This window comes from Odocoileus virginianus, chromosome X (assembly GCF_023699985.2).
Source record: "Odocoileus virginianus isolate 20LAN1187 ecotype Illinois chromosome X, Ovbor_1.2, whole genome shotgun sequence".
Classification (NCBI taxonomy): domain Eukaryota; kingdom Metazoa; phylum Chordata; class Mammalia; order Artiodactyla; family Cervidae; genus Odocoileus; species Odocoileus virginianus.
The window spans coordinates 10,786,101-10,807,742 of record NC_069708.1 but is presented as its reverse complement, the minus strand read 5'-3'; the positions used below and the strand labels follow the sequence as shown (position 1 = coordinate 10,807,742).

General features: G+C 40.8%; 1 protein-coding gene across 1 annotated transcript in view; it reads right to left on the bottom strand.

Moving 5' to 3' along the window:
- Window positions 1–848: 848 nt before the first annotated feature.
- The window catches only part of SYTL5 (synaptotagmin like 5), a 376,311-nt gene continuing 355,517 nt past the window's right edge, over window positions 849–21,642 (bottom strand). Inside the window, exons 24-28 of the mRNA XM_070461916.1 lie at window positions 16,676–16,784; window positions 14,953–15,088; window positions 12,149–12,357; window positions 11,008–11,152; window positions 849–2,597 (exon numbers count right to left, since the gene is read on the bottom strand). Of these exons, the coding sequence (XP_070318017.1) occupies window positions 11,010–11,152; window positions 12,149–12,357; window positions 14,953–15,088; window positions 16,676–16,784 (597 nt within the window). The 3' untranslated portion in view covers window positions 849–2,597; window positions 11,008–11,009. The remainder of the gene's footprint in view (window positions 2,598–11,007; window positions 11,153–12,148; window positions 12,358–14,952; window positions 15,089–16,675; window positions 16,785–21,642) is intronic.

The following is a 21,642-nucleotide window of genomic DNA, read 5'->3' as shown; positions in this document are numbered from 1 at the left end:
AACTGAATCACTTTGCTGTATATCTCAAACTAACACAATATTGTAAATCAACTATAGTTCAATAAAAGTTTTAATAAAAAGACTGATAAATGGGGTGTGTCTTAGGCCAATGTTCACATCAACCAGGCTATAGTATCAAGTACCTTAAATATTAAGGTCCAGTCAATGCTTCTTAAAGTTTATTGTGATTTCAGGTCAACCAATGTTCTAATGAATGTTCTGATTGAATCTGTCTTAGGGCCCAACATTCTTCAGTTCCAACAAGCTCCCAGAAGAAGCTAATGCTGTTGGTTCATGAATCACACCCTCAGAATCTGGAGTACATTTTGGTGAAGAACTAAGGACATGGGCTTTGGGATCTGAAATGTAGGGTAGGGCCTATTACGTACTAGTTGGGTTACTTAACCTGAGACTCATGTCTCCTGTTTCGTCCTTTGTCTTTTTTAAACACAGATAATAGGGAACAATTTATAAAGTCCCTGATGTATAGTAGGTGCTCAATAAATGTCACTTCTTTGATCCCTTCCTTGTCACTGCCCATGATTTACTGAAGGGAGAGCAAAGGGAATGATGGTGTCAGGGTTCAGCTTTACAGAAAGAAAGGTGAAGAAAAACCAAAATGAGAGATTCAATAGCTAAGCAACAACAAGAGCTGTTCAACATCATCCTAATCTTAGAAATAGACACCAGACAGTCATCCAAACTGTGTGTCTCAATTCAGCAAATGTGCTTTGCTCCAAAGACAAATAAGTATAAAAACAGGAGGAATAGGTGAAACACAACACATTTTCAAGTATATGTATCTTCAAGTACCCAGGAATAACTTGTAATAGAACACATGAGAGATATTAAGAAAGTGAATTTAATGAAAAAGATACGACACTTTGCAGCAAGTACAGAGTGGCACAAAGCTTTGGTCTGGGGGACACAATCCATACAGAAGCTTACAAGTAGGCATATTAAGTGTTTAAGCATTGCTACTGATTGTGCACTATACATGGCAAAACAAGTAAATAGGAACAATCGTTTGTAGCCAATAATAAAACCAAGAAAACCAGCAAAATAAATGCAGACTGCCCATCTTCTCCAGGGAATTTTTTTTAATGTTATTGTTTCTTAGATCTTCCATCCTTTTCTCCCTCTCCTTAAAATCAATGATACTGTATTGTGCACTTAAAAATTTGTTAAGAGGGTACATCTCCCGTTAAGTGTTCTTACCACAGTGAAAAAAATAAATCAATGAGTTATTAAGCCACAAAATACACGGAGCAACTTAAATGCATATTGATAAGTGAAATAAGCAAGTTGGAAAAGGCTGTATACTGTATGATTGATTCCAACTATATAAAATTCTGGAAAAAGGCAAAACTATAGAGACAGTAAAAAAGACCAGTGGTTGTGAGGGGTTGGAGTGCAGGGGATTTTTATGGCAGCAAAAAGATTCTGTATGAGAATGTAATTGTGGATACATGATATCAAGCATTTGCTAAAACCCATACCACTGTAAAATACCAAGAGTGAACCCAAATGTAAACTATGAACTTCAATGAATAACACACCAATGTTGGTTAATCAATTGTATTAACATATCACACCACCACCACACCAACAGAAGACGTTAATTACAGGAGAAACTTTCAGGGGGAGGGGAACGGTAGTATATAGCAACTCTGTACTTTCTGTTTAATTTTTCTGCAAACCTAATACTTCTCTAATTTCTTAAAGTCTAATAATTTAAAAACAAAGAGATCAACTTCCTAGCAAAGCCAGAGCTTAGGAGAGTAAATTGGCAGGCAAAGCAGCTGGGTGCTAGGGACAAGGCAGATACAGGTGACCCAGTCATTGGCAGAGTGTGGAAAATTTCCACCCTTACTTCTTCCCAAGGAGAGCTGCCATTCCAACGCCCCAGGAACCCAGAGATCCTCAGGTGTTCGTAGGGTATTGCAAGTGCATCTTCCCTCTGCAATCCACTCAACGCTTGGATTCATCTTCAGGCCCAGAGAAAAACAGGCTGCCTGTGACAACCACACTCAATCCAGCAACAGGGACCTAGTGCATTCAGAGTTGGGCCGGTTCTTGCCCTGATGATGTGGTGTCCATCTCCGATGTTCTTTAAACATTTGTATTGATACAACATTTATTTGGAGAAACGCTGCCTAATGGAAGGGATAAAGGAAATGTCCAATGGAGGCCACCCTTCTCCCCCTTTCCCTATGTCCTTAGCAATTCATGCCTGGCCCAAACTACATACCCCATTCAGGAAAACAGAAGCCCAGTCTCTAATCAAATCTGTCATTCATCAACTATGAATTGCTGTTCAGGCATGGGGTCCCTGTCTCACTTCTCTACTCAAGAAGACAGTATTTCAAAAAAAAAAAAAAAAGAAGACAGTATTTCTTCTTGCTAATACCATAGTCTTTCCAGGAGGAGTTCCCCATCTCATTGTACTTTCGCAGGGATGTTTAGTACCCCTTGCAGTTTGATTCCTTAGGAAGCAGTCAGGGTAACTCCCCCTACTCCAACCTGGCTTTGTGCATTCAGATGCTTTGCCAACAAATGACTGTAACAGAGCTGGTTTCAGAGGTGATAGAAAAGACCTGAAAATTAATAATAACATTTCCATTAATCCAAAAACATTAAGGACATCTCCCATCTTCGGAGCTACACCCCATCTGTCAGAGGCACAATGTAAGATGATACTTAGGAATTAAGAAGGACAAATTGATTGAGGGCAATAAAGAAGGTCAAAAGCAAGAAGATTCAGAAAAGTCTAGACATTTCTTTCTTCATAGCAACTGAAAACCAATGAACTCTCTTCAAAGATGTCAATTTATGAATAATGAATATTGGAAAGGATGGAAAAGCAAATATATTCCCAATATGCACTCTGACTACAGTTCAAACATAAATGATTGACATAAACTGTTTCGTAAGGGAATGAATGGCTCCCTTCCCTGTTTTCAAATGGGAAAGATTTAAAAAGATTTTACTGGTAGAATGGGCGGGGGTGGGAGGGAGGCTCAAGAGGGGATATGAGTATACATATGGCCAACTCATGTTATTGTCCAGCAGAAGTTAATGCAACATGGTAAAGCAATTATATCCCAATAAAAGAATCCATAAATAAATAAACACTTTTACTGTTGGGACCCATCAGTTCCCATAGATTTTCACAAAGAAGTTTCAACTTTCTGAAGACAAAATGAACCTTTGGCTAACTAGAAAATCATACGTGGAAGGAGCAATTAGATTCCTTCCCCCAGAGTAAGCAGATAAAGACAATAAAAGGGTAAAAATATTTTGACTCAAGTTCACATCTAGTTCTCTGCCCTGCTATAAAGAGACATTTTTTCCTTAGCAAATGCCAATGATTTTAACTTTTGCATTAACTATTATACCAAAATATTTTACTTGCTTGTTGTATTAATTTCTGCCTCAATCAGTGACAAAGAAAAACAAAATAAGAGACATTTATCCTCCTTTGCTGAAATACAGGAAAGAAAAACATGATCTACTCCCTATAGGTGTATTTTGTCACTTATAGGCAGTACTAACTATATATTCTATCTCCCTTTTCCAAGTATGAAAGGAACCCTCTGCCAGTATAGGTCAATAAATTCTAATGTGGTAAATGACAAAGAAGTACTAATCTTTGAAACACCATTCATTCCTCATAATGACCACAGCATTTGTATTTCTATGGAATTTGTTTTGACATATTGGTGAATTTCCTTCTGTAGATAAAAAGTGAGATTCTGAACAACAACCCTGTGAGGAAGGGAGGTTTGATCTCCCTGACATAGGAGATAAACGATGGGTCATGGTAAGAAACGGTCATTATACTGAAAGAACGTTGTTAAGGAGAAGGGTGGAAAGATAGTTTGTTTATGGTTTCTACAACCTCTTAACAAAAAGCTGACACAGTCTCTCTTTCCATCAAATGGAACACTTTTGCAAAACTTACTATCTAATCAGACGAAGTAGGAAATTCCACAATGAATGATATAGCAAAGTAAGGAGTTTTTTGGGTATTTTTTGTATTGTTGCTATACACTGGAGACTACTTCATTATAATGAATGATTAAGACATAGCTAAACACCCAGGAAAAGAAGGGCTTAAGAGATTATGAACCACAGATTGCTTTCTCTAGATCATTAATAATGATCTTTTATTCACAGTGGGTTAGAAGTGACAAAGCATATTACCTCATTTGATATCTTCAATTACTCCAAAGCAGTTCAATTATCCCTATTTTCCAGGCAACTAGATCAAGACCTAGATTGGATAATGAACTTGACTAAGGTCACACAGTTGGTAAGTAGTGAAGACTTGAGCTTCTGTCAATGTGAGTTCAAGTTCAGGCTCCTTCCATCTCACCATGGTTGCCTCACAATGAATAACATCCAGGTTAATCAAATCCAATGTGTTATCATGATGCAGAGTTGGTGCAAATAATATAGCCAATGTAATTTCTCCTCAAATACAGTCTTCCTCAAACTGTGATCCGTTTGTATTAGAATCACCCAAGAAGCTTGATAAAAAATGATGGAATTTCCTGGAGATTTTGTTCAGTAGGCTTGGAGCAATGCTCTGGAATCAATGTATTACAGTCATACTCCATATTCAGATAATCCTGTGGAATCCTTGATATGGCCCAATTCCCATGGCTCTTGCTCAAGCCTTGCAAAATCCAATGTTTGCTATAATGGTGCCTATATAAACTTCCTCATTCTATTTCTTTCCATTAACTTCAGAGGTCATAAATATACCATTGTGGGAGGAAACCCTTTCTGCCAACTTCTAAAAGCAATGCTCAGTTTCATGTGAAGTATCTACATGGAAGAAAAACACTGATCACAGCCTATGACATCGTAGTTCACTCTGAGTTGCTTCTGGGACTTGATATCCTGATCCAGTTTGCTTCTAAGAGTAGGCTTTACCCTTATTTTTTCCACAGCTATCTCCTCCCCTGCCAAATAGAAACCTTGGAGGGGTAGATGCTGCTGCTGCTAATATTACTGTCAATATGGTGGGCTCAATTCACCCATTAGTTAAGTACTTAGAGATGATTCATCATGTTTAAGCTTTTTCTAAGGAAAAGGAAATCAAAATAAAAAGTCCCATCAAAATATCTTTGTAGCTGGTGCTTTTGTGACCTGGAAAATCCATATCCTGACGATTCCAATGACATTAACAACAAGAGGCAAAATGAGAGCTGATATATTGGATCTTGATGTATGTGTCCTGCAGGTTCTATTTACAAAGGGAATGGTTGAAATCAGGCTTGTAAGCTTGCCAGGGTCTCTTTACAACTTGTCTGATTCAACTAAGAAAAAAATTGAGGGCTACTTGAAATAAGGAGTAGGATCCTCCAGGCCAGGCCATGGTCTCCTCTTCTGAGAAGCTGAGATGCTAGGCTGGAGGGAACACTCTGTGCTTTATCTATGCCAAGAGAAGCTGAAATGTGCTGTCTAGGATTGTAACTAAAGTACTTATAGTGTTGTGTTGTGCTCAGGCACTTCAGTTGTGTCTGACTCTTTGTGACCCTATAGACTGCATCCCGCCAGGCTCCTCTGTCCATGGGATTCTCCAGGCAAGAAGAAAGGTTGCTTTTAGAAGACCAATCAGAGTCAGATATTTTTCTTGACCTATGTGGATCCCAGTTCCCTGTAACAGTGATCTCTAAAGATACCTATATTCTAACATTCTGTTACTGTTTTTTCATTTTTACTTAATCCACAAATGTTTTATTACCTGCTCTTAATTAAGCATGGGGGATACAGCTATGAAATAATATGAATACCATCTCTCTCTGCCCCTCTGAATCTCATATTCTTGGGATGTGGTGGGAGGGGAATTGACACAGGCATGATAGGACTCATTACATGAATAATTTATTAAAATTGTGATGTATGTAGTGAAGGGGAAAGAGAGGCAGGTGACCTACCCAGGCAGAGGGGCATCAGGGGAGATTTCCCTGAGCAGGTAACATTTTAGACCTGGATGATGAATGGAAATCAGGTCAATGAAGAGAAGGAGCAAGAAGATTCCATTGCAAAGGCTGTGAGAGAGACTAGAGGCTGGCACAATTGAAAAGTAGAGAAATACATTGTGTGGCTGAAAGGGGAGAAAGGAAGGAGGCATGGTGTGGGGTGAGCTGGAGGCAGCAATCATCTAATACAGGGAGTGGCAGGCCATGAGCAGGAATTTGAATTTTATTCGCAGGGCAATGGAAAGCTGCAGAAGGTTTTAAAGGATGACCAGATTTGCAATTTTTAAACAATCATCACCGACTCAATGGACATGAGCTTGAGTAAACTCTGGGAGTTTGTGATGGACGGGGAGGCCTGGCATGCTGCAGTCCATGAGGTTGCAAAGAGTTGGATATGACTAAGTGAACTGAACTGAACTGGGGATAGATAGATAGCCAATGATGTGTAAGTATAGCCTACTGGTAGAAGTTGAATTTAGGTGGTGGGTATAAGGGTGTTCAGTATAAAATCATTTCAACTTTCCCATATGTTTAAACATTTTAAATTAACATGCTGGGAAAATCTGGCCACTGTGTGGAGGGTAGATTGAAGGAGGGCAAGAGTGGCTGCAAAAATAGCAGTTAGGAGACTTGTAACAATTCCAGAGAGGGGTAATGGTGGCTGATACCTAGGTGGTGGCATGGAGATGGTGAGAATTGGACAGGCTTTTGAGATCTTTAGGAGATATAATCAATACAATTTCCTGATTAATTTTGCCTCAGTGTAAGGAAGAAGCATAAATCAAAAACCACTAATTTAGAGAGATATATGTACCCAATGTTCACAGCACCACTATTTACAATAGCCAAGGTATGGAAGCAACCTAGATGCCCATCAACAGAGGAATGGATAAAAACGATATAGTACATATATACAATGAAATATTACTCAACCATAGTACAGAGTGAAATAATGCCATTTGTAGCAACATGGATGCACTTGTAGGGCATTGCTGCTGCTGCTAAGTCGCTTCAGTCGTGTCCGACTCTGTGCGACCCCATAGACAGCATAACGCTAAGTGAAATAAGTCAGAGAAAGACAAATACTGTATGCTATCACTTATATGTGGAATCTAAAAAAATACAACAAACTAATGAATATAACAAAACAGAAGGGCTTCCCTGATGGTTCAGAGGTTAAGAATCTGCCTTGCAAAGCAGGGGACACTGGTTTGATTCCTGGTCCAGAAAGATTCCACATGCTTCAGAGCAGCTAAGCCCATGGGCCACAACTACTGAGCTAGGTCTCTAGAGCCCTCGACCCACAACTGCTGAAGCTGGGGTGCCTAGAGCCCAGGCTTCACAAGAGAAGCCACAGCCACAAGAAAAACCCACACACTACAATTATATAGAGTAGCCCTTGCTCGCCATAAATAAAGAAAAGCTTATGCACAGCAACAAAGACCCAAAGCAGCCAAAAATTAAAAAACAAACAAACAAAAAATTCACAGTTACAGAGAACTAGTGATTACCAGTGGGGAGAAGTGTAGGGGGAGGGTCAAGATATATAAGTGAATCAGTGAAGTCGCTCAGTCCTGTCCGACTCTTTGTGACCCCATGGACTGCAGCCTGCCAGTCTCCTCCATCCATGGGATTTCCCAGGAAAGAATACTGGAGTGGGTTGCCATTTCCTTCTCCAAAGATATGAAAAAGGAGGTACAAATTACTAGGTATAAAATAAATAAGTTATAAGGATACAGCACATGGAATATGGTCACTATTTTATAATAAGCTTACATGGAATATAATCTATAAAAATATCAAATTACTATGTTGTACAGCTAAAACTAATATTGTAAGTCTGCTATATGTCAGTGAAAAAGAAAAGGTCACTACCCAGTGTCTAGTTAGTATAACCTGGTGGATGATGGGACAAGGTACTGAGACAGAATGTAGTGGAGCAGAAAGACATAGGTGTAAGAAAAAGGGTGGAATAAAGAGTTCATTTTTGACTATGTTGAGAGTATGAGCAATCCTGGTGGAGATATCATATAAACAGTTGGATCAGGGCCTGGGGCTGAGAGAAAGGGTCTGGGTTGGGGATGCGAATTTGAAGTCGTAAGTATATAAATGGTCATAAAACCATGAGGATACAATACATGATAATACCTGAGGATGGATAAAGTAAGGAGAAAAGAAAGAACCAGCATCAAAGAATCTAGTGTTTAGAGGGACTTCCCTGGTTGTCCAGTGGTTAAGAATCCACCTTTCACTGCAGGGGATGCAGGTTCAACCTCTGGTAGGGGAAGTAAGATCTCACATGCTGCGGGGCAAGTAAGCCTGCTTGCCACAACTAGAGAGCCTGCATGCTCTAGAGAATAAGAGAAACCCATGCACTGCGACTAGAGAAAGCAATGAAGAAGACACAGCGCAGCCAAAAAAAAAAAAAAAAAAAAAAAAGAATCCAAAGTTAAGCATTTTACAATCTTTAACAGACAAGGAAAGGGAACAATTAATGAAACAGAAAAATTAGGCATGAATGATATTAGAGAAGGTCTCTATTGATGGGCTTTTGGATGTTTTTCAATCTTTTCCAAGAAATATCCTTGTATGTAATCATTTTTAACATATTTATCAATCTCTGTAGGATAAATAACCAAACATAGAATTGATACGTAATATACAGATCTCATTTTGAATTTAGAAGTGTTTACTCTGGAAAAAAAATTGCTTCAAAAAGCCACCAAACACAGATAGCTTAATTAACCATATTAGATGTGGTATTTGATAAGAATGGTTAAATAAATTTAATACACCCCTATAATGTAGTACACTGTAGCCATATAAAAAGAAAGAGGCTGTCAATATATTCTGATATGGAAGAGGAAAGGGTAAGACTTGCTTTTCACAATTTTGTGCCATTCACATGTATCATTTATATTAAAAATCTTTTTTGTACTTCTACACTATACTTAAAAAAAAGTAACCTAAAAGATCAACTTGCCTTTTATTTCTGAGAGCCACACCAACAGGATTCTGATGTTGGCATACCTGGGCCTTAAAGTATGGAAACACCCAGTTAGATATTGGATTATATGAAACCACACTACTCTCACAATTGCTCTAAATGTGGCAAAGGTCTGAATACATGAAATTCATGCTCATCTTGAGTTCAAGATACTTTGGAATTAATTTTGCCACTTTCATTATTAGTGAATAAATCTACTTCAGTCTGTCTACTTTAGAAATGTCTCCAGGCTTATCCTCTCACCTCCCCTAAAAATGTCATTGAGGATATACTAAGTCATGTCAAGTCTGAAGACATTTTTTCTTCCAATATAGGAAGTAGTGATGATCGTATACTTTTTGTTTTCTGTTTTTAAGAAGGGCAACATAGAGATACAGGCGTGAGCTTTAAAAATTGTATCCTATGCACTAAGCTACACTAGACTAATAACTTCCATTTCCTAGAAGTGGATAGCCTATTTTTGAATAACAGTGACTATGGACTGTTAGTCACCTTACTAAGAATAATGGTAAATATATTCTTAAATTTGCTTTTAAAATTCAAAAAGAAATTTAGAATATGGAAGCATTAGCTACCTGAAGATGATTCTAGCTTTCCTACTACTAAAATTCAGTATCCATCCTTTTAAGGATTTTTACACGAATTCAAGTAAAAAAATGAGCTGAGAGGCTAGAATATGACTCCAGAAGAAGACTGTGTCGAGTATATTCATATACAAACATTCAGACTTAACTCCACCTCCCATCATCTATGTGCTCTTGCCCATCACGATTAGCATAGGATCATACCAAGTGGAAGACCACAGTCAACAGAACACTGGCTTAGGAGTTACACCCTGTATTTAAGTCCACACACACTCACAGATTTTATATGATCTTAGCTAAGTCATCTTTGCTCTATGGGCTTCAGATTTGGACTGTGCAAAATGAGGAACAGGTCCAAGGTCCTTTTTCAGCACAAACTCCCTTTGCATCTAAGTTTAGTGGCTAAAGCCTCTGCATTTCCAAGTGACAGAGGTTGGATGGAACTATTGGCCACAATCCTTCCTCTCTTCCAGCATCCTCACTCTTGCCATGGCTTCAGTGTGAGCAGAGTATATTTCCCTGCCTCTTGATTTGGGGCTTGGCCATGTGACTTCCTTTGAGCAACAGGATACAGCAGATGTAATATAAGTAGGGGCTCAAAAATGTGCATTGCTTCTTATTCCCTTTTAGTTAACAGCCTAGAACATTTTATACATGTTTACAACACAGCTCTCTGAATAGCTAGGTCATAATTAGGGTGACCCTACACCCCAATTTTCCTGGGTCAGTCCTGGCTTACATCTGGTGTCCTGGTGTAATGATTTAGGTCTCTTCACTCCCCAAAATGGTATGATTTAGTGTATCAATTACATAGTCACCACAGGAAAAAACCCTCAGTTCATCTTGAAAATTCACCCAGTTAATCCACAAGGTAGCTCCAACAACGGGACCACCCTCTTGCCCAAGCAATCATCCCCACAGCGCCTTCTTTGGATCATGGGGATTCCTGGGGTGAGGCAAAGGGTAGCCAGTATCCCTTCTTCTTACTCTGCAAGAGGCCTGCCTTCCAAATGATTCCCCTTTCCCTCCAACCTTGAGAAAACCTAAAGTCACTCACAATTAGAAGAAGCTGGGGGGCTCCCAATCTCAACTGCAGTTTCAAATAAACATATGCCATTTCCCCTATGAGATAAAGCCCATGAGTTATTGCACAGTGTGTTTGTTAACAGGACCATGTGGTATACTTTCTATCATCCAGCCCTTTTCTATCAAAAAAGCCCTAGCCTGTGGACATAGAGAGTACATGCTTTTATAAGACAGCTGGCGAGACCCTAGCTATTTATAACATTGACATCGCTCCCCTTATGTCCCAAGAGGCTCAGGTGAGAAATGGCAAGGAAGCCGACTCCAGGTGGTGAGCCTACCACTGGTAGGAAATAACCACCAGACAGTCCCGGGAGGCCTCACTTTGGAGAGCTGGTACCTTCAGAGCTTACTCTTGCCCATGCTGGCACGGAGCATGAGTACGCCCTCTACAGGAGTTCCGGGATTGTCCGCCATCTTCTGCCAGAGGCGCTGCTCTTCACCTTGAGAGTCCATCCAATCCACGTTCTTCCCATGGCTCACACCTAAAGAAGCGAAAAGGGAGCATTATACTTTAGAAATGAAATGTTTTCATCTTCTGGACCGATACCTATCAACCTCTGCTGACCAGAAAGACCTTCACTGGCTTGTCCTCACCATATCTAGTGAGTGATATTAGCGTGGAAGACATCCTTTGCAGGCGGCATGGCCCTGGGGAATCATTTCTTACTCACTTTGGTAGCTTAAGTAGAAAGCTGGCTCATCTAGACTGAGTTAACATGACAGAAGAACAGGCTGAACTGGGCTCCAAGGCTTTCCCTTTTGAACGAGGCCACTTCTGTGACCTGGGAGTTGTCATTTTAGTGGCAGAGATAGCCTTAATCTATACATAAGTAGAGCAAGAAAGCCAACCCTGTTGCATGCAGACTGTGGCTGGTCTAGTGTTTAGATAATGAAAGTTTGCAGGGCTGCACCTGCTCTGCTGCTAAAATTTTCCCAATTCACTGTTATAGCTGTGTCTTGTGGCACCAATTCTGTGTTTCTGTGACCTGTCTGAACAACATGAGACATTATTTTTTAGGGAAAAAAATGGATTTCCTTTCAATTCAACCAGGGTTGAGTAAAGGCTGCAAGCCCTGGACAGCACTGAGAAGAACAGGAAGTCAAGTAAGTCTGGGAAGTCCTTTGCTGTGTATTGTCATTGTCAGAAGCGTGTATCATCATGGTGGTTGTCTCCTAAGCAAATCCTGAAGTAAGGCCCAAGAAAGTAGCTGAAATTCACTCAGACTGAAGTGTAAATGATATTTTATAAAAGGTCCAAATATAAGCATTATGTATCCTTCTAGCTGAAGGATACAAAGTTACAGAGTACTATTTTTAACAGTGAACCAAACCTTGGACAAAGGAATAGAGCATCTATAGAAATCTCGAGAGTCAGCTAAACAGAAACTACAAATACACTTATGACACATCACACCTGTAGGAACCACTCCCCTGCCCCACACCGAGTCAGACTATCTAAGGGTACCCTAGTCCCTCACCGCTTCCGGAATTCAAACGAACTCCTCCCAGAAAGATGTTGCTGGAAAAGGCCTCCTTGTCCCAGATGGTAAGTTCTAGGCAAACATGTTTTATATCCTGGGGATGCAGGCCACTGAAGATGAAAGTATGATTCCACTGAGGGTTCAGACTCTTTTTTATTACCAGAGTTTTATGCTTGGTTGCTTTGCTATCATCAGGAAGCAGGTAGCTGCAGGAGAAAACACAATCAAGTCATCAGTGAGACAGTGAAGCAGAAAAGGGCATCCTTGCATAGTCATTTCAATTTCCCATAATTCCTGGTGTGTACATGGGTGTGTGTGTTTGATTATCTTTCCCAGCACCTTATATGCTTAAATCTGAGTTGATGTAGTGGGATGGTTTATTATCTCTTTTAAGTGGGGGCAAGAGTAGAATGCCCACACTCTCCTTTCTAATCCTATTGGTCCTTCCCTCATCTAGAAATGAAAATACCTCCTGTGGGAGACACTTTGTAATAATGTCATGCCTCCCATCATCACTGGCTCACCTCTGTGGTGACATGATGCCAGGATGAACACTTCCTGCCATGCTGACAAGTTCCCACCTTAAGCGCCTGTGTCTCTTGGCTTTTCCAATTAAGGACTTTGGTGCTCTGTGAGCCGACTCAGCTTACATGCAGGAAACCTTGGATTACTGGGAATTTCATGTCCCTCGGAACAACCCTCAACCACTGAGTTTTAGAAATTGGTAGATGAGGAGACTTCCCTGGCAGTCCAGTGGTTGAGACTGCCCTGCTTATATCACATGGGGCACAGATTCATTCTTGGTCAGGAAATTAAAATTAAACATATTGTACAGCACAGCTAAAAAATAAAGTGAAGTAAAGGAAATTGGTGGATGAGTCTCCCAGCTTTCCTGTCCCTTGAAGGGACAATCCTAAGGTATATTTCAAAGAGTTGCTTAACACTTCATTAGTGGAAATGAGCCCCATTTGACCACAGTAGGAACCTGCCTAGTAACATTTTTATCAGCTTCTCTCCCTTCCCTGTCTCATTTTCCTTACTCTGTTTTTGATCATAGTACCTGATGAGTCAGGCACTGTTGGGAAGGAAACTTATGGATATGGAATTAGTACATCAAATTAACATGAACAATACCACAAATGATCTTACAATAAAGAAGACACATTATGACACTTGCGATTTCATTTCATGTACCAAACAGATACTGCTTATCTCTGAATATTCATTCTCTCTCCTATTTGTCTCCATGAAAGAAAGTCCTAATTTTGTCAGTTAGGCACAAGATTGTCCAGAATAAAGACTACATTGCCCAGCCTCCCTTGTAGCTCATACAGTCAGGTGACTAAGTTCTAGCCAATGGGATGCCTTACCTTTAGTGTTTGTTTCCATACAAAGACTGTTGTTTAAGACACTCTTATGTTGGCTCATGGACTGAGTACTTAAGGTTATACGTTATAACATTAAATTTTATAGAAGGGACTATTCTTGCTCTCTCATGCTCTTTTTTTTTTTTAATTGAGGTTCTTTTAAAATCAGCTCAATGGTTAACTGTAACTAGGGACAGAATTTACTAGAAAGTTACTGGCCTTAAAAATACATCCTTTATTTTCTCTTCTTTCATACATGTTTCAACATGATGAAGTAAAAACTGTTTAAGAAGAATGTCAAGTCATTCGTCCAAGGGTACAATGAGTTCATGAGCAAGGAGCCATCCCCTCATTCCACCAGTGAGCAGGAAGAGGCCTGAACTGGATGGTAGGGCTGGGGAGACACATTTCAATGGCAGGATCTGCATAAAACCTTTCTTCCGTGCTTAATCCTACTGTGAGGAAGAGTCAAGGACAGATGGCCGGGAATTCAGGCGCACACACTCACCAGCGGGGAAGACCCAGACAACTGGCTTCTCTTATCGCCCTTACCAAAGCTAGAAGTATAAGCATAAAGGTTTGACTCATTTCCTCATGGAGGAAATTACACTTTTCTAAGGAGGAAGGAGGAGAGGAATGATACTGTCATCTGACAAAGAAGTAACGTCACAGCAGGCATCATAGGAATTTGTTTTACCTTATGCAGCTTGTGGTACTCTCTGTAAATAGGGTCCACATCTTATATTGGGAACTGCAAGACTTAACCACTTGGAACATGCGCATTTATGTGTTTGTCTGAATGGATGAAAAATATCCTTCTGGTTTTAGTTTTTCTGATTATAAGAGAAAAATCTCAAATAGAAATCAGGAGGGATTTGTTGTTTGGGTTACCTCAAATGGGTAAGATGCCCATTAAAAGGGATGTATTCTCTCAAGAAACTGGCCTAGGCTCCACGAAGTGGGCACAAATGCCCAAGAGTCAGTCTTGGAGCTTCTCCAAGGCACTTCCCGGTGGATATCTCGAGGGACAATGCTCTGGCATCCCCACTTTTTACAATGTCCCCCAAGAGAGAAAAATTTCAAAGATCCAATATTTTGGTTGTTTTCACATACTGCCAGCACCAAAAGATAGCAAAGCACAATACAAGAATATTACGTGTAGAAAGCTAAACTTTTTCCTCCTTTGAGAACTAAATCTCACAGGAAAATTCGCCAGGTTTGAGGGTGAGAGTCATGGGAATCCTGAAATGCGCTGGAAGCAGATAGAGCTAGAATAAGCAGATCCCTCTCGTGTTGTTTGCAATGAAAGCACCAGCACTCAAGAGGAGCACTTTCCTAGCACACATTTAGAATAAGTCAGAAACCTCACAGCCCCCCCGTCTCCTGTTTCATCTCTCACTAAGTACCACTGAAAATAAGCTCAAACCAAATTACCCCTTCACAAAGCTATCAGAAGTGCCTCCTGATTTCACCGCGGTCAAATTCTTTGCCTCTTTGATGAACACTTCTAGGATTCCTCCAGAGATGATACATGGATCCTTCTTTTTTCCTCGTTTAAAGGACTTCTTTCCTGCATTAGTCATCAGAGACAGAGAGAGATGAAGGGTGGGAGGGAGGGAGGGAGTGGGGGAGAGAATGAAAGAAAAAGAGAGAAAGAGAATGAGGGAGGGGGAAGAGAAAAGAAGGGAAGAGAAGAGAGAGAGATCATGGGGTCCATTTCAAAACTGACAAAGACTACAAAGATTTATTTCATTTGCTGAGTGAATGAGTTATGTACATTACTGTATATGTTTCCATGAATTCACTTAAATGTTTTTCACCCTAATAGAATCTTTCTGGATCTATCTTTCATTTGTATTTGTTGAAAAAAAATAAACAAGTTAAAAAAAATTAAATACTCCCCTAAATCGTATAAAGGGATAAAACAGAAAACACCCCAAGAGCTGCCTGGGCCACATCCCTGCTCCCCATGAGAAACAGCTACAATGAAAGCCACACATAGGTGCCAAGATGCACATCGAGAAAATTCCATAACTCCTGCCTTGGATATTATAGTCAACTCCACGCCTGGCCAGCTCTAAAGGCTAAAGCCAAGGCACAATTTCATTTCAGGGCGAGAGAAAACACTTCCCACACCACATTTTTATTCTGGTGAAATATTCTCAACATGAATAATGACCAATGCCGCCACCACCTTTATTTAACAGTGTTGTAAGCACTTTACAGGAATGAACCTATTTAATAGTTGCAGTATCCCTATGAAGTGAGGAAACTGAGGTCAAGAGATAGGAAATAACTAGCAAAGGGTCACCATGACAAGGGTGATATGAACAGGATAACGTGTGCTATCTGTAGGAGTTGAGGAAAGAAGGGCAAGAGTGATTTAAATGTGGACTGCATCTGGAATTTTCCTTTGTTCTCTGTGTTCCAGGTTAATTTCTTTCTTAAGATGCCCTGAGTAACTGTGAATCTCATAAATCCAGACAGCAGCTTCCTACACCTCCCCTCTTAGTAGACCATCCCCCATTTCTGCCCCCCTCCCAACCCAGGGGAAGATTCTATATACCCTGGACCTCCAAGAAACAAATATCAACATAAAGGTTCATTTCTAATTATGAACTCTGTCCTTTTCTTGTAACAACCCTCCCCCATATATAGCATCTGTGTGTGTGTGTGCGTGTGTGTGCATGTGTGTGTGTGTGCATGTGTGTGTGCGTGCAAAATCACTTCAGTTGTGTCTGACTCTTTGCAACCCCATGGACTGTAGCCTGCTGGGCTCCTCTATCCATGGGATTCTCCAGGCAAGAATTCTGGAGTGGGTTGCCATTTCCTTCTCCAGGGGATCTTCCTGACCCAGGGATCGAACCCATGTCTCGTATGTCTCCTGCATTGGCCGGTGGGTTCTTTACCACTAGTACACCCTGGGAAGCCCCATATATAGTATATACTTCTCAACTCTCCATAAAGGACAGTGATACTTAACCCTTTTCACTTGATGTGAGTTGGCCAAAAAGTTCATTACAGAAGATGCTATGGAAAACGCCAAATGAACTTCTTGGCTAACCCAATAACATAGTCCACCCAATCCCTGCTCCCTATTTCCACGCTTCTAGAAATGGAACATCACTGATCAAAGGCAATGATTTTTTTCCTCTACCTTGAAGCTGTTCTAGTGGAGGCATCAGCTTCTCCTCTGGTGGTATGTAACGTAACATGACTGTCAGCTCTCCTTTGTACTGAAGGCTAATATCAGCAGCACATTCCACCTGGCCAAGAGGAAACAGGTAAAAAGAAAAATTCAGAATGCTTAAAATTTTGTAGCCTGTGTTTGAATATACAATATTTACTAGGTGGCATAGATGTGACACTTAATTCCACTTCAACTATGTTGGCACTTACTGGTTTAAGAGCTGCTTCAGGCATGATAAAAGAAAGGCTGGAAAATTCTATGAAGGTATTTGCATAGAAATCCCTTCAGTCCCAGCTGACTGTGCGACCCAATAGACTGAAACTCGCCAGGCTCCTCTGTCCCTGGGGATTCTCCAGGCAAGAATACTGGAATGGGTTGCAATGTCCTCCTCCAGGGGATCTTCCCAAACTAGGGATTGAACCTGTGTCTGTTATGTCTCCTGCATTGGCAGGTGGGTTCTTTACCACTAGCACCATCTGGGAAGCCCTTTAAACCTTAAAGTAAAAGGAATTTGAAAGGCAAGATATAACACACATTTGGTGAATCAACGGACACTGAGCGCCTGTGATGCACTGAGGTCTAGACCCATCACTAAACATATACAAATAATTTGGGGCAATGAGGCAAAAATAAAGATCTCAATGATAACAGCCCCAGAGGATACTTCTTTCTGCCTGCCCTTGATGTCACAAGGGTCTCCTACCTAAGTGACCAAGAAAGGGAAAGTAGGCAATAATGTCTGACTCAAATTGGGCTGCCAGTCACCAACTCTGAACAGCTATACTGGTAGTTCACATCATTAAAATTCAAGGTGGAAAAAGTGGTACACTCCAACATTGCTGGTGCGACTGTAAACTGGTATAGCCACTCTGGAAAACAGTTTGGCATTTTCTTAAAAGATTAAACAATACTTGGGCATTTATCCCAGGAAACTAAAAGAATGTGTACACTGAAAAATTCTGTACATACATATTTGCTTCATCTTTATTTGTAGTAGTACAAAACTGGAAAGAAACTGTATGTCCTTCAATAGGTAACTAGTTAAATAAACTGTTGTACAGCCATATCACAGAGTACTACTCAGTAAGATAAAGGAATGGCTAGTGATACCTGCAACAACTTGGTTGAATCTCTAGAGAAAGATGCTGAGTGAAAAAAGTCAGTATAATAGGATAACATAAAAAAAAATAGGATAACATACTATATGATTCCGTTTATATAACATTCTTGAAAAGACAAAATAATAGATATAGAGAACAGATTCAGGGTTGCTAGGGGTAAGGAATGGGGTTCCCAGGAGGCTCAGATGGTAAAGGATTTGCCTGCAATGCAGGAGATCCGGGTTCAGTCCCTGGGTCAGGAAGATCCACTGGAGAAGGGAATGGCAACTCACTCCAGTCTTCTTGCCTGCAAAATCTCATGGATGGAGGAACCTGGTGGGCTGCAGCCCATGGGGTCACAAAAAGTCAGACATGACTGAGTGACACAAAAAGGTGTTAGGAATAGGGGTGGCAGGAGGGAGGTGGGTGTGGTTAAAAAAGACCACAAAGGATCATTTGAGGATGGACCTGTTCTGTATCCTGGCTGTAGGGCTGAATACACAAAGCTACAGTGCTGCAGTGCCAAGTCACTTCAATCATGTCCAACCCTTTGCAACTCTATGGACTGTAGCCCACCAGGCTCTGTCCACGGGATTCTCCAGGCAAGAATACTGGAGTGGGTTACCACACTCTCCTCCAGGGGATCTTCCCAACCCAGGGATCCAATCTGTGTCTCTTACACCTCCTGCATTGGCAGGTGGGTTCTTTACCACTAGTGCCATCTGGGAAGCCCAATACAAAGCTACACATGTGACAAAATTGCATAGAAATTAATATGCATTCACACAAATGAAAACTGAGGAAATCTGAATAAGACAAGTGGATTATATCAACATTACCACCTTGGTTGTGCCACTGCATTATAGCTTTGTCAGATGTGACCACTGGGGGAAACTGCATAAAAGGTATATAGGATCTCTCCATGTTATTTTTTACAATAGCATGGGGATCTACAATCTTCTCAAAATCCAATTTTAAATTTGAAAATTCAGTGTGAGCACATACCCAAAGCCTTTGTTCTAAAGGTCTCCCAATGAGTCAACTGAACTTTAGACTTTTCATAAATAGGGTAAGAAAAGTAGAGTACTTCCTCAGACTTTTCTTGAGGGAACTTGACTGCTGACCAATGATTCAAGGGCTGAGAGCTGCTTTGCTATGAGAGAGGGCAGACTGAAAGAATTCAGAAACCCCCAAACCCACAAGAAAGCCCGAGGCTATTCAAACCTCAGCAAAAAAGACTGAGGCTGACAAAAGGAAACCTTGCCTGACTTTCCTTCATTTCAGTTCAGTCGCTCAGTCGTGTCTGACTCTTTGTGACCCCATGGACTGCAGCACACCAGGAGTGCCTGTCCATCACCAACTTCCGGAGTTTACTCAAACTCATGTCCATTGAGTTGGTGATGCCATCCAACCATCTTCATCCTCTGTCATCCCCTTCTCCTCCCACCTTCAATCTTTGCCAGCACCAGGCTCTTTTCCAGTGAGTCAGCTCTTCGCATCAGGTGGCCAAAATATTGGAGTTTCAGTTTCAACATCAGTCCTTCCAATGAATATTCAGGACTGATTTCCTTTAGGATGGACTGGATTGATCTCCTTGCTGTCCAAGGGACTCTCAAGAGTCTTTTTCAACACCACAGTCCAAAAGCATCAATTCTTCCATGCTCAATTTCTTTATGGCCCAACTCTCACATCCATACATAACTACTGGAAAAACCATAGCTTTGACTAGATGGACCTTTGTTGGCAAAGTAATGTCTCTGATTTTTAATATGCTATCTAGGTTGGTCATAACTTTTCTTCCAAGGAGCAAGCGGCTTTTAATGTCATGGCTGCAGTCACCATCTGCAGTAATTATGGAGCCCCCCAAAATAAAGTCTGACACTGTTTACACTGTTTCCCCATCTATTTCCCATAAAGTGATGGGACCAGATGCCATGATCTTAGGTGTCTGAATGTTGAGCTTTAAGCCAACTTTTTCACTCTCCTCTTTCACTTTCATCAAGAGCCTTTTCAGTTCTGATTTATTTTCTGCCATAAAGGTGGTGTCATTTGCATAGCTGAGGTTGTTGATATTTCTCCCAGCAATCTTGATTCCAGCTTGTGCTTTATCCAGCCCAGCGTTTCTCATGATGTACTCTGCACATAAGTTAAAAAAGCAGGATGACAATATACAGCCTTGGCGTACTCCTTTCCCGATTTGGAACTAGTCTGTTGTTCCATGTCCAGTTCTAACTGCTGCTTCCTAACCTGCATACAGATTTCTCAAGAGGCAGATCAGGTGCTCTGATATTCCCATCTCTTTGAGAATTTTCCAGTTTATTGTGATCCACACTGTCAAAGGCTTTGGCATAGTCAACAAAGCAGAAATAGATATTTTTCTGGAACTCTCTTGCTTTTTTGATGATCTAGTGGATGTTGGCAACTTGATCTCTGGTTCCTCTGCCTTTTCTAAAACCAACTTGAACATCTGGAAGTTCACAGTTCACGTACTGCTGAAGCCTGGCTTGGAGAATTTTGAGCATTACTTTACTAGCGTGTGAGATGAGTGCAACTGTGTGGTAGTTTGAGCATTCTTTGGGATTGCCTTTCTTTGGGATTGGAATGAAAACTGACCTTTTCCAGTCCTGTGGCCACTGCTGAGTTTTCCAAATTTGCTGACTTGTTGAGTGCAGCACTTTACCAGCATCATCTTTTAGGATTTGAAATAGCTCAACTGGAATTCCATCACATCCACTAGCTTTGTTCATAGTGATGCTTCCTAAGGCCCACTTGACTTCGCATTGCAGGGTGTCTGGCTCTAGATGAGTGATCACACCTTCTTTTTGGTGGTGGTAGACTGCTCAAACTACCGCACAATTGCACTCATCTCACACGCTAGTAAAGTAACGCTCAAAATTCTCCAAGCCAGGCTTCAGCAATACGTGAACCGTGAACTTCCAGATGTTCAAGCTGGTTTTAGAAAAGGCAGAGGAACAAGAGATCAAATTGCCAACATCTGCTGGATCATCGAAAAAGCAAGAGAGTTCCAGAAAAACATCTATTTCTGCTTTATTGACTACGCCAAAGCCTTCGACTGTGTGGATCACAATAAACTGTGAAAAATTCTGATAGAGATGGGAATACCAGACCACCTGACCTGCCTCTTGAGAAACCTGTATACAGGTCAGGAAGCAACAGTTAGAACTGGACATGGAATAACAGACTGGTTCCAAATAGGAAAAGGAGTACGTCAAGGCTGTATATTGTCACCCTGCTTATTTAACTTATATGCAGAGTACATCATGAGAAACTCTGGGCTGGAAGAAGCACAAGCTGGAATCAAGATTGCGGGGAGAAATATCAATAACCTCAGATATACAGATGACACCACCCTTATGGCAGAAAGTGAAGAGGAACTAAAAAGCCTCTTAATGAAAGTGAAAGAGGAGAGTGAAAAAGTTGGCTTAAAGCTCAACATTCAGAAAACTAAGATCATGGCATTTGATCCCATCACTTCATGGGAAATAGATGGGGAAACAATGGAAACAGTGACACACTTTATTTTGGGGGGCTCCAAAATCACTCAGATGGTGATGCTGCCATGAAATTAAAAGACGCTTACTCCTTGGAAGGAAAGTTATGACCAACCTAGATAGCATATTAAAAAGCAGAGACACTACTTTGCCAACCAAGGTCTGTCTAGTCAAGGCTATGGTTTGCCCAGTGGTCATGTATGGATGTGAGAGTTGGACTGTGAAGAAAGCTGAGCACCGAAAAATTGATGCTTTTGAACTGTGGTGTTGGAGAAGACTCTTGAGAGTCCCTTGGACTGCAAGGAGATCCAACCAGTCCATC